Source organism: Octodon degus, unplaced genomic scaffold, assembly GCF_000260255.1.
Source record: "Octodon degus isolate 3935 unplaced genomic scaffold, OctDeg1.0 scaffold00007, whole genome shotgun sequence".
Classification (NCBI taxonomy): Eukaryota; Metazoa; Chordata; class Mammalia; order Rodentia; family Octodontidae; genus Octodon; species Octodon degus.
This window is the reverse complement of record NW_004524583.1, coordinates 24435307-24448934: the sequence shown is the minus strand read 5'-3', so window position 1 is coordinate 24448934 and position 13628 is coordinate 24435307. Positions and strand designations below refer to the sequence as shown.

The window sequence follows — 13628 nt, the reverse complement described above, 5'->3', positions numbered from 1 at the left end:
TTACACGGTTGAGATGTCGGCTCTTTGCAACCCAAACTGTAAGTATGTCTTCCAGTTCACACCTGTCTTCTGTTTTCATTATTTTTGGTCACACAGAAACTTATCTAAAACTAGCAACGATGTCCTTTACAGTTTGTGAGTCGTACTTCAGAATTAGAAAGTGTTTCCTACTTGAAGTTATACCACACTCTCCCATGTTTTCTTCAAATAGTTTACAGAAAAACCTTTGAATCTTAAAATTTTATGAGATTCTAAAATAATGTCCCCCCACCAGATGGCTGATTTACGGTGCATTTGCTAATAATTTTTAACTTAATAAACATGTGGAAACACAACGCTGAGAGGCAACGGACAGCTCCGCTGTAGGCTGCCGTGCTCATGTTCACAGTCACTACGCACACTTCTACAAGTGATACAGAATTTAATTCTCTTTTGATCCTGACCAAAGGGAGAGATGTAGGTGGTCCGGGGTCAGGGTGCACGCCGGGAGGTCACGGGAGACAGGCTGCAGCGGTGGGAGCTCGTTTCACAGCCCATTCCTCTGGTTCACGTGTGCACAGAACGCGAGTGCAGACTGGGCACAAACCTGCTTTTCTTCTTACTGTAATTTCTGCTCAATGTTCACTGCTGGCTACACGGTGTCTTGCACTCACACGTGCCCTGTGGTGCCATCCTCACCGACAGCTGGAAGCAGAGCTTTGTTTGTAGCTTTTAAATTAGTACAGATAATACAGGAGTTGTTGATTTGATATTTTAAAATTATTTTATGTATTTATAGGATCTTCTTTTGAGATTTGTACTTTTTTTCTTTGACCATTCTTAAAACATGGAAAAGTGTTTCCTATATTTTATTCTTGAACCTGAATGTCTTCCTAAGACAATCTCGTAGTTTGTCTTCCGTTTTTTCACATTTAGAAAGAAGGTAAGATGTATAAAGCAAAATCTACTTCTTCAGATGCTATTACTCACGCCCTAGTCGAAGGACATACAGTCACTTAAATTTCGTTCCATGACCTAAGTGCCTTCATTTTTACATTTAAATACTTAGACTCTTCTGAGTTTATGTCAGCAAAGCATATGATATTGTGTCTGTCATAATTATTTTACATTTCTTTTAATATTAATGATCTAATTTTCCATACAAAAGTGCAGTGTCTTTTTGTTCCCAAATTATGTTTGTTTTCCTTTATTAGCCTAAATTTTAATCTTCTGTTATTTTAGTATTTTTTGTTTTCATTTCTGTATTTGGTACAAGGCCTCACCCCGCCGCTCAGACTCCTAGTGATCCTCCTGTTTTCAGCCTCCCCTGTGATGGGATTACAGGTGTGCGCCACCACGTCCGGTCTTGGTGGCCTGCTCAGCCCAGTGTGCCCTGGGGATACGGCCGGTGTGGCATGTGGGACTGGGGACTGAACCCCCGTCCCTGCACTTCCCAGAGCAGACACTCAGTCTACTGAGCTATCTTGCCAGCCCTCTTCTGCTATTTTAAAGTAGCAAATTTAGTACACATTTATAAAGTCTCCTCTTTTTTTAATTCATTAGTTGATGATGGGGGTGCTTTCATTCTTCTTTTCTGCATTCTTTGGGAATTTTCTGTTATATACCACTAAAATTACTCCTAAACCCACCTATAATGACTGTTTTTAAAAATACTTTTTGAGACAAATGTTTATTGCTTCGATTTTTTTCCTTTACCTTCTTAAATTTTAATAATAAAAGCACTTAAGCTTTGCAGTGTCTGCAGGAGAGTGAGAGCTGGCCGCACGGCGTAGTCTTGCTGTCTGGTGCTCCTGTCACTTCTGACAGGCTGTACTGTGACGTCGCCACTGACTCAGGTTATTTGGAAGTATTTTCAGTATGCTGGCTTTTAAAACTGACTGGCTTTAAAACATTCTATTTCTGCTATTAATAACTTTTCATTGTACCATTATATAAGAATGTGTCCTTTATAAATTTTTTTTTGTATTTTCAGAATTAAGGTTTTTTTAATCTTTCAGAAATCAAACACTGTAGGAATACACTCCCTAGTATCCTTACTTCTTTCCCCCAATCATCATCAAACACCACTGTGCTGGACGTTTTGGTTCAACATCAAAATACAGAAGTAAAGGAAGAAGGGGACCAAGTTTTCATTCCGAACGCCAGCCGTTACCTGGAACATGTCCGTGTCCTGGTCATGGGTGTACTCCACCACCACCGTCTGGTTTCTGGAGAGCGTGTAGGAGATGCTGTGCTGGCCCCTGCAGCTGATCGCCTAGGAGTGCAAGAAGCAGGAGAGGCCTTAGGGCTTCACTGTGACAACGCAGCACGCATTTTCTACTGCAGAGTCACCGAGGACAACCTACGCAGTGAGCCTGTTCGCATCAGGCGGAGCCTGGCAGCCACAGTAAGGCTTCATCGAGTATCTTACTGCAAGTGATAGTTTCCTTAACTCAAAGTTAGTTATTAGTTTGCAAGACTTGACTGAATAACATTCTCAGCAAGCTACACAATTCTTCAAACCACCTATAGACAATGATAGAAAATTTAAACTAATTATAGTTTATCTAAAATTTTAAAATCTATTTCATATTATAGATAAATTGCCAACATTTTGCTGTATCATTTTTCACAAATTATGAAGACAAGCATACACAAGACAAGAACTTTCAATGTTCTATCAGGATTTCTATAATAAAAGTTTTAGCTAATGACAGCCATATCTGCATTACGTTGTAATCTCAAAGATTCTTTTTCAAATAATCTAGGAATGATAAAATATTCCTCTCATTTTCCTTACAGTGATATATTTGAACACATTTTAAGTTATGGTCATTTTAATATCAACAAAGAAGTTGATTTAATTTATACTCCAAGTTGTTTCAATTATATTTTCTCTATTGCTTTAACTTAGTTTATCTTCATTTCCACTATTTCACATTAAGTCTAATAAATAAAACTTTAACAAGCCTTTCTAGTGGACATTTACGGAATGACACTGTAAGAGGACCCACACAGCATTCAGAAGCCACCAGCCACAGAAGGCACACTAATGACCACGCACTGTCACGTTTGCATTTGACAACTGCAACTGCGTACAGCGATAAGCAGTACGCTCCGATCATCCTGGACATTACCCTGGCTGATCTCATGGTTGCTTGATAATTTACCCCTGAGGAACTTAATGATTCCAGTGATGCTTACTTTATGTGCTTTATTAAAATAATGCAAGTATTCAAGATAATATGAATGGTTAATATGGTTGGAAATGGCCGGGGAGATGGCTCAGTGGAATAAGCGCTTCCCCAGCAAGCGCAAGGGCCTGAGTTCAATCCCCAGTTCTGCAAAAAAAAAAAAAAAGAAAGAAAAAAAAAAGAAAAGAAAATATGATTGGGAATCTGAACAAATACTTCTTAAAGCGCTCAGCTCCACTGACAAGCCTAATCTTCCAAATTCAACGGGATCGGTGTAACCTTGTTTGCAAGCCAAACTGACAAAAGAACAACTTTTAATTTAAGTTTCAGGGAGCGACGGGATGGAATGTTCGTCACCTTGATGGTGGCGGCCCCTGCACAGTGCGGTGCAAGTCATCACGCTGTACCCCTGAAAACACGTCAGTTACACCTCAATAAAGCTGGGAAAAAACTGAATTATAAAGCTGGAAGTACATATTTGCTTGTGGTCTGTGAAAAAAAAAAAACCCTATATTTAGAGAACTAAACTTTCAAAGCCAATATTCAAGGAGGAGTTGTATAATAACTTATTTTTAGGGTCCTTAAAAAGTATCTATTACATTTAAGATGGACTCAACTTACCAGTATTTCAATTTAAACAAAAATTTTTTTTTTTTTTAGCAAACACAGATTGTGTACAGCAAGGTTTCTGTGCACAAGCTTTCACTGGTCCAACAGCAGAAATTCTGAGCACAGGTTCCAGCTGCAGCCAAGCTCCTCCGACTGACGGGGGCCCCGAGCTGGGCGTGAAGTCGGGCGCTTAGAGCACGGCACGGTGAGCATCAGCACTACTGCCCACTGCAGGGCACGCTCGCCAGGGCTGGCAGTTGGACCCCCACGCCGGGCCAGCGCACTGGTGCAGCTTCACTGTGCGCACCTGCAGCCTGATGCAGCAGCCCCGGGCAGGCGTCCTGGAGACCGAGGTTCCTGCCACTTGGAGCACTGCCACAGACAGCATCCTCTAAGGTGGTTTACTCCAGAAGTACTCTTGTGATAAACCTTTGTGACACACGAGAGCCCACTGACCAAGAAAGCACTGCCAGGCCTTAAAACTGTGCAGAGCAAAATTTAATCGTGCCCAGTGCCAGAACAGCGAAGGCACACTGGGCTGTGACGCCTCGAAGGCTTCATCCAGCAGCCCCTGAATGTTCAGCCCATTTTGTGACAACTTGTAATTTCCAATTTTGTGCCATCTTTTAGGTTGTCGGTGTTCAGGCAGGGAGCAGCGAGTCCTCCCGTGTTAGGAAAACCCTTTTCTGCATCTTCTTGACTAGGAGAGTCCAGGTGGAGGGCCGCGGTGCAGCGGCATCTGCACTAGGGGGAGCTGGGCGAGTGGGACAAGAGGCCCTGCAGGAGAGCTGGCAGGGCATGCCCAGAGGGAGCGCGGCACACATGCGCCACAGGGCTGAGGACTTCTGGAGAAGAGGGCGGCCGCCACCTGCGCATTACTTCCAAGACAGGCAGGGTCTCCTTCCAGTAATCCTAAACAGGAGAGGAATCTGGCCCACTCAGGTCCCAGGGCTGACAAACCATGGCGTCCCTGGGGGTCCCCACTGTGTGTGGAAAAGGCGATGAGCTGGCTGCGGGCCTGACACCTACTCGGGATGGGCACCTGAAGTCAAAAGTGGGCACCTGAAGCCACCACCTAGATTCCTAGGAACAGATGGGGAGACACAGATTTCCTGGAGCCAGGGCCAGGGCTCCCCCTGATCCTGCTAAGGTATGAAGTTTAGAACAGGATCCGACTCAGACGGTTGGGGAAAATAAAAACAGCATTTAAGCAGGACTTCAAGTTCTCTTATCTCTTCCAGGTTGTATCTTACAGTGAAGTCTACAAGGACCGTACATAAAGGGATTGAGCTGCTATTTTAGCTGTATGACTTTCAACACTTTTTTTTAAAACACTGAAAACATGAATTTTAGAAATAAGGCTTCTAGGAAATCACAGACTTTACTGACTTGAGTCAATCTCAGGTATTTGGGGAAATAATAATAATTTAATAATAATTTCTCCAAATCACTTGTGAAATCCAATTCTGAAATACCAGATAGGAGGGCAGAAAGGCCTTTCAGCAGCCCACGTAATCCAGGCCAAGCACAGCTACTGTGGCATGGTGCTGTGACTTTACTACCCTAACTCAGTTCGGAAACTAGGCCCCTGAGCCTTAAAGCCCACTTGGGGGTCTGTCAGGGAGACGTCCCCACCCTCCGAAGGCACCATGGCAGGGGCAGCTCACACGCTGGCCCGAGTGCCACCGCGGCGGTGGCGGCGGACCTTCCTCCCCTCCCCAGTACAAGGCTGGTGGGCACCCACACATGCCATGCCAGTGAAGGCCAGATACTGCCCAAGTTTCCAGACTGTACAACAGCACTGCTTCTACCTTACAATGTTCTTTCTCTTAGAAACCTACGAGACACATGTGAAGGCTCCAGGGGTCTGCTGCATAACAGGACCAGAGACCTGGCGTGGCTGCGTGCTGAAGGGCCTTTCTGGGCCAGACCCAAGTTTTCACAGCAGCCAGAAAGCTTTCATTCAAACCTTCTTAGAGCATACGGGAAATAGAGAAATCTCCTAGTTGTTTAGAAGCAGTAGGGTAGCTCTCAACCACAAAGTAAAGGGCAGAAAGCCTACAGAGAAATGAATTGGTTTCGAAAAATACTAATTTATTATAATTATCATTTCATCCACTTAAGGCAGCTCTGTACAGCTGCCAAGTGAGACCTCAGTGGCTGTGCAGGGGAGGGAAAGCACGAGGTGCCGCCACTGCACGATGCCCACCCGGTGCCATTCTCGCTGCCAGCCAGGTCAGCTTCCCTGAAATGCCCGCAGCACCAACTCTGGTTCTCCTGGCTTCCTCCAGGGCTGCATCTGGCCAGCGGGACTCCAAGAGTGGGCCTCAGGGTGTGACACAGAGGTGGAGATGCCTCCCTTCTGTCACCACCAAGTGCCAGGTGCCATCCTGCACTGCATGAGGGGTCCACAGACCGGCAGCACCGCACCACTGAGAGGCTGAGCCCAGCCTGGAGCTAGGGTCCCCACACTCCTTGGAGGAAAGGGTTGGGGGTGAGTAAGAAGTGTCTGGCTGGGTATTCTGCTCTTTGCAGTCTGAAGCAGTTTCCTGTTGCACACAATAGTGGCCCCGTATGCCAGGCCCTTGGCCCCTTCTTGCCACCACTGTCCATTTACAATTAGCAGTATTGCTACCGTAATTAATCTAGCAGGGATCAGAGACAGGCTTACTGACTGAACCACATTAAGGAAGAAAGAAACACAAAGCACAGTAAACTTTTTCTCCTCAAAACAGCTGCTGGGCAACCGGTCCTGGCAAAGCTGGCTTTTTCCCTAGAGGAGTTTTATAATCAGCAGCTCTTCACAGCTCATGACTTTCTGCTCTGAAGACTGCAAGGCACAATCTAATTAATCTTCTGCCCTAGCTGGGGCAGCTGCAGGGGAAGTCTGATGACAGCACTCGGGGGAAGCGGCACAGGGACTTCCACATCAGGGCTTCCACGTGTCACTCCTGGAGTCCTCAGCAGACAGCCTGAGTCCTCAAATGACACACTGTGGAAAACCCAGGCTACGTGACAGTCCGTGGAGAATGAGCTGCTCATTGGGAGGAGACGGCCACAGAGCGACAGGGTGCACCTCCTGCTCCGGTGCCACTGCCCACCAGCCTGCTGCCCACAGTCCAGGCCTGCGAACACTGAACCTGATAGAGGGTTTCTGTTAACATTTCTGGATGTGAGGGTAGTCTGCAATGCAACACACAAGTAGAACAATCTGTATTCAAGGCCTGTTGGGGTCGGAGCAGTTTTTTTCTTATCCTCTGTGGCTTGTTGCAGGAGACATGATTGCTGCTGTGCATACCCCACCTGCACCCAAAGGTGCGGGGGGCGGGGGCAGCAGCACAGCACGTCAGGGAAGTGCTCCCCAGGAAGCTGTGTGTGTCCAAGTGTCTTCATGAGGTTGTTTGTGATTAGAGCAAATATTTGTTTTTACTGGGGCAATCTCTAGTTACTAGAAGGCTAAGAAGAACATTTCATACTGGTACTTAAACCTAATACTTGCAGACTAACGTGTAACGATAGTCCGTAAAGCTTTATAAAGCCACCCAACACGTCACATGGCTGTCTCCTAGTCCTTGCACACCTGGAGCAGGGACAGTGTGGCTGCCTGGAAGCCAGGAGAATCCAGCTGCTCATGTTAGAAACAACACAGGCAAACTTCGGCACACTCCCTTGTGTGGAGGTCAACACTAAACCCTCCCTCAGATAAGGAATGCATTTGTGTCGTGTGCATCTGAGTTTCAAATGAAAGGAAGTGATTCTTTTGCTCCAAAACTACACCTCATTTATGACTAGTCCTCCTTAGAATCAAGTGACCCAGGGGTCGCTGCCTTCTGCCCAGACATCCTGGATACCATCTATGACTGAGCCACAGGGCCTCACAGCAGTGTGCCTGCCCAGCCACTGCTTCTAGAACACTCCCCCTCACCCCCGCTGTCCTCCTGCAGCCTTCTCTGTGCTCTGTCAGATGCCATTCCCACTGTTGCTGCCTGTTGGTGGGGAGGACCAGACCCAAGTGTTCCCGGCCCTGGGCCTTGAGTGTGGACGCCCCCACTGAACCATCCATCCCCAGGACCCCTGGGAACTTGGGGGCAAGGACCCTCTTGCCTCTGCTCCTGCCCCTACTCCACATCTGCTCTCCGGAGTGGTCGGGCACCTGCAGCTGCCCAATGCCCCGCAGCCCTCACGCTGGACCCCAGAAGCTACGGCCTGCCTTGGGCTCTGCTGAGAAGCCCAAGGCAGGCCTGTGCTCTCAGTTGTTCACATGCTGGCCACACCTGCAGCGTGGCCCGAGAGGCCAGGGGCGGGCCTGCCAAGTGGGCTGCAGGGCCTAGGCCACTTTATCATCAGCTACCTCAGCTGCTGAGCCTCATCTGTACGTCAACACTTCAGCTCGTCACACAGCTTAATAAATAGCTATGCCTAACAACTGCTGCAGAAAGAGCCTACAGAACTAGAAACACAGAGGTTCTGACTATTAAATGCATACGTACTGTGACACCACATTTGCCTACAGAAACACCTGCACTGCCATTTGTAACATGCTCACAAAGTTGTCTGAGGCGAGTCTGAATGTGCCAACGAATCACATCTTTCCTGTTCACAAGCCACTTCTACCATGTACCTCTGAGGTGGAAACATGCTCACTTATGAGCAGATGAGTCAGTCTGCTGGGACGGTGGCAGCCCAGAAATAACTGCGGAATGATTTTCCTGCTCCAAGCACAGTTGCACTGTGGAGCTGGGCAGGGCAACTGGGTCCAAGGGCACCAAGCGGGGGCAGAGTTTTGACAGCTGCCTACAGACCATAGGCATCAGGTGGGACCGCAGTCCCTCCAGCACTACACTCCAGTAGGCCAGCACGTACCTGGGCACCAGGCCAAAGAAGCAGCTCTCCAGTGTGACTACTTGGTGTACCGTGCCAAGCTCCCACTGCACACGCCCTGTAGGAAAGGAGTGAGATTCCTAGAGATCGGCATGGCCGGCGACCCTGAGCCGAGAGAACGACACTGGCTAGGTTTCAGCCCTAGTTCTCCAACCTCAGCCACACTACAAGCCCTCTAGTATTTCAGTCCTGTCACTGCTCACCCACACAGGGAGCGGAAGCCACCAGCACCACTGCACTGCGTCCAAAGCCAAGGGTGAGCAGGACACGCGCCCCGTCCTTAAGTTCATCTCGTGCACTTATGGCGCTGCCTTGTGACTTGCACGCAGTCCTGTCAGTGCTGCGGAGCCCACAGCGTATGCTCTGGGATGACAATTCTCTCTGGCTTTAAATATATTATTAGATATTGACCATATTAATTAGACATAATCCTGGTATGACAAACATGCTTTTCCAGAACTAATGACATTTATGTCAGGATGACAAGTATAATTAAGAAATAAATCTTTAATCAATGTGGTTCAAATTGCTACATCGAAGATGAGGTCTCCACCACCCTTGTTAATTTACTTATAAAATATGTATGAGCGCTATTTCTAAGGAGAAGAGGTGGCTAAAGGAATTCACAATTTATGCTGTGTGCATACACTCTTTGAAACCACCTACCTTTTCAAGGAGATGCATTTCAAACAAGATTCTGTGCCATGGCTACAATCAGTAAGTTACAAAATGTCAATTCAGATTCATCAAAATCAATGATATTTCCTAGTATAGTAAAATGTTAAGCCTGGGCCAGCCAGAGAGCTCAGCAGACTACAGCACCTGCTTAAGCAGAGTGCAGTGGCCATGGTTCAACCCCCAGCATGCCATACTGGCCCTGCCTCCAGGGTACAGTGAGACAGTGACTGAGACTGGGCATGGTGGCGCGCACCTGTAATCCCAGCACTTGGGAGGCTGAATACAGGAGGACCACTACGAGTCTGATCTGTGTAGCGAGACCCTGTATACCCTGCACTAAAATACATTTAAAAATACACTAAGCCTGTTAGCGGCGAGGGCTTTGAACAAGGCACTGGGCCTCTCCTCTCTCTGGCTGGCATACTGAGCTACCTGGCAATCGCTGGCGAGAACCGCTGTGCACACTGCGTCGGCCAGGGACTGGGCACATAACCAGCTGGCAGCGAGGCAGGCACCGGAGGCAAGCCCATCTGTGGAGAAGCTGCTTCCTTCTCACAAAGGAGCTGGACTGGCTGGTGGTTCTGGTCCTAAGAAATGAGCCGACTCAGAGCCGAGAAGAGGAGCAGCTTCAGCAGGAGGGGTGGGAGCAAGGCCACGTGCTTACACACCTCTGCCCCCAGGAATTCCACCTTCAGTTACATGGGAAGCTCCTGGAAGGCAGAATTCCCATCTTTGTAAATCAAGCTTCCATTCTCCAAGTGTACCGTATGGTAGATTGGGCTGAATTCCTACTTCACCAGTTGGCTGTGGGACTCTGGGCAACTTACTCAAGTGGTCTGGGCCTGATGTTTGTCATCTGTGCAAGTGCAGGTCCCATGTCCCCAGGAGGTCACAGTGTTTAAGAGCAGAGATGCATTCACTGCTTGTGTATTCACCCGATTTACACAAAGTGCCGAGCATGTGAAAAGCTAACGTCTGTATGGGATGACTGTATTGTGTTTCAGAGAGTATTAAGCTGGCCTAACACACAACCTCCTCTTTTGTCTCATCTCTTTTGGAAAATCCAGGTGAAGGCAGGTTTTCCATGCACAGTGGTGCAACTAGAGGATGTCCGTGCACATGACAGTGCGTGCACACCGCCAGGCACACCCAGGGCACTGGATGGTGCAGAGGACGGTGTCCTGTTAATCAGAACTTCTGGAGTTTTACTGCCTTTGGGAGACTCGGCCCTGTACTGGCCATGGGGCTGCTCCTGACGGCAGAGAGGACGAGGACCCATGAGGACTGAGAGCCACATCCACAGAGCCCAGCACAAGCACTGCCGGCCACCAGGGCAGGATCCTGTGATGGAGACCAGTGTGGTTCCCTGCAGAGTGAGACGGGGGCACCCTCGCCTGGTGAGAGGAGAGAAAGTGGCTCTGAACACGCTCTTCAAAGAAGCAGTGCATTTGCTGTTGAACATTTGAGGGTTCTAGGTGCGAACAAGGAGAAGCACAGGAAGAGAGAAGATGTGGCGCTCCTTGAAACACCAAGTGCTTCAGTGAAAATCGAAACAACACATCCCCGTTGGTGCACACTTTGACTGACAGTCAGACAGAATGAGTGACTGGATTCTGAAATAAGACGAGGGGTGGTTAAAGTTTACAGGATGTATTTAGTCAACAGACAACACTTTAAGGATGCATGCAAGTAGGTTGCGATCCCTTAAATTCTCACCACTAAGTATTTACATGTCGGCAAACAGACCGGCTATTTGCCACGGGAAACAACGACTGAGCTGAGTAAATACAAATCATAACTAGAAATAAAGCGTTGTGCATACAAATGCTCTGAGGAAGTGAAACTCATTGTTCGATAATTCTATTTACCTAGTGCTTTTTCCTCCTACTGCTCTTTAATAATGCATTTCCTGGGTAAAACGAAGTCTCCTGTGTTTCCGGCGAGTACTGACATATACGGGCATCCGCGCACGCTCTGGGCTGGAGCCAGGCAGCAGCAAGTGCACACGCTCACTATCAGCCTAAACAGGCGAATTTCCAGATGCTACAAATTGAATCTGACACAAATTGATTTTATATTAAGATATCCTAAGATCTGCAATGTAATTATTTATTTTATTATGTAAGCCAATTTATCAGCTGTCAAAGCAATCCCTTAAATGTTTAGATAAAAAGACCAAAGTTTATTCTTGCTCAAAAAAAAAAAAAAAAAAAGAAAAGAAAAGAAAAGAAAAAGAAAATGGAAAACTGTATTGATTCTTTGAAGCGTAGAAGCTACAGGCCTTATATGAAAGATGTAAAAGTACACAAAACAATAGAAAAAAGGAAGTTCGATTTTTTCCCTCATTTAACTTGGAGTTTTCAAAAGATGACCTCATTTAACATTTTTCCTTTTGCTGAAGAATCTCATTTTCTTTATATAATCAGTTAAGTCCGTAATACGACTTATACAGGAGCATGAAAACATTTTTTTTCATAATTTTATTGATAAACAGATAGCAATGAGACAGTTTCAAATCAAATCACTAGGACAGTTTCAATAACTAACATACTGCATACATTCTTCTTAGTGGTTAATTGCTGTACAAGATGTGGACTTGATATCCAATTTACAAATACCATTAGAACAAATCATTCTATTCATTAACAGAATGTAACTATATACCTATCCCATCCACTTTGAATACACAGATACAAAATGGACATTCATCTGTACCCCCTTTTTTCTAAGTTCCGTTATTTGAATAATATAGGTGTGTAAACTCAGCAAAATATTCTAAAAGAGTCCAGTAGCCCATAATAGCATTGGGTCTTCTGTTTAACTGGCAATGTCAGAAATTATTGACCTGAGTCCCCCACAGCTCAACTTAACAGCATAGGGAGCCTGGGCCTAGCTCAATCCTTTAAGTGGCTGCTTCCACAAAGCTGTCAGTCTCAGGTGGCTGGAGTTCGAACCTCACAACTCTCCCGCTGGCCAACGTGCCCTGAAGGCATGCGAGGAACAACAACAACAACAACAAAAAAAAAAAACCAAAAACATAACAGCATGGCTTTACTTCCTATATTTCGTCTTCATACTTTTCTACTGGATGGTTAAGACCAAGGTAAAGCAGGACCTGTGCAACAAGAGTTGTAGCTTTTGGGTCTGAGAAGGTCAGTGAAATCCCCTCAGGATTTATCCTGAGATCCTGTACCTCAGATTGTAGAACCTTTGTCAGTGTCAGCCATGTGGATGAGTCACGGCCATTGCTTGGCCAATGAAAAACATTTATTTTCAAAAGAGAACATGTAGGGCCAGGAGATGGCTCAGAGGACTGCGCACCTGCTTAGGCCAGCGCAGGGACGGGTTGGACCCCAGTACCCAACGCCATGCCGGCTCGGCCCCAGGGTGCACTGAGCTGGCCCCTGAGCCCGGGCACGGTGGTGCACACCCGCAATCCGAGTGCTGGGGAAGCTGAAAACAGGAGGATCACTACGGGTCTGAGCTGTACAGTGAGACACTGTACCAAATACATTAAAAAAAAAAAAAAAAAGACCACATGTATCTTGGCAGTTGGTATTTTTAAGATACTGGGTCTGGTAGACTCGTGCAAATTATATTCCCAACACACAAAATTTGAAGTGAGACGACGGCTGCATCTGTGTGTTAGAAGAAAGTAGCTGATGTCGCAGAAATCATCTGCAAGTGTTTCTGGTAGCTTGGGCATGCGCGGCGCCTCTCCTCAGGCCTCGGGAAGCTTCTTTGCAGTTCCAATTAGCTGTGTGCTCTTGGGTCATATTCCGGATCCAGCTCTTAGCTTTTAAAATACTACCATCACTTCCAAGGTTCCTAGAAAAACTCAGGTAATGTTAGTGAAGTACCTGGAGGACAGAATTCAACACGCAATTCCTACTATACGCAGTCGTTCTGATTAGCGCATTCTTCATGATCTCTACACAAACATTTAACTTAACTTCACAAAGTCTTCTGGGCTCCTTGATTACAAAGCAAGGGATGTTTTCAGTCTTGATTTTCATGTCTCTTTCTCAATTTGTTCTTTATAAATAATGTTTTTGGCTTTGTGTCTTAACAAATGTTTTAGATTTTTCTTTCGTTTTTCTTTTAGAAGATTCTCAGTAGGAATCCATTTTGAGCTAAATCTTTTTTTTTTTTTTTTTTGTGGATGGACAGTGTTAACAGGATCTCTTTCGCTTGCGGGGTCTCACTTCATAGACTGGACTTGTGATCCTCCTGCTTACAGCCTCCCAAAGTGGTGGGATTACAGGTGCGCACCACCACACCCAGTCT

The 13628-nt window shown here is 46.4% G+C and overlaps 1 protein-coding gene across 2 annotated transcripts in view; it reads right to left on the bottom strand.

Moving 5' to 3' along the window:
- Window positions 1-13628, bottom strand: part of Peli2 (pellino E3 ubiquitin protein ligase family member 2) — a 158284-nt gene that overhangs the window by 13184 nt on the left and 131472 nt on the right. For both annotated transcript variants that reach the window (XM_023703104.1, XM_023703103.1), the window contains one exon: window positions 2153-2254. In XM_023703104.1, the coding sequence (XP_023558872.1) occupies window positions 2153-2254 (102 nt within the window). The remainder of the gene's footprint in view (window positions 1-2152; window positions 2255-13628) is intronic.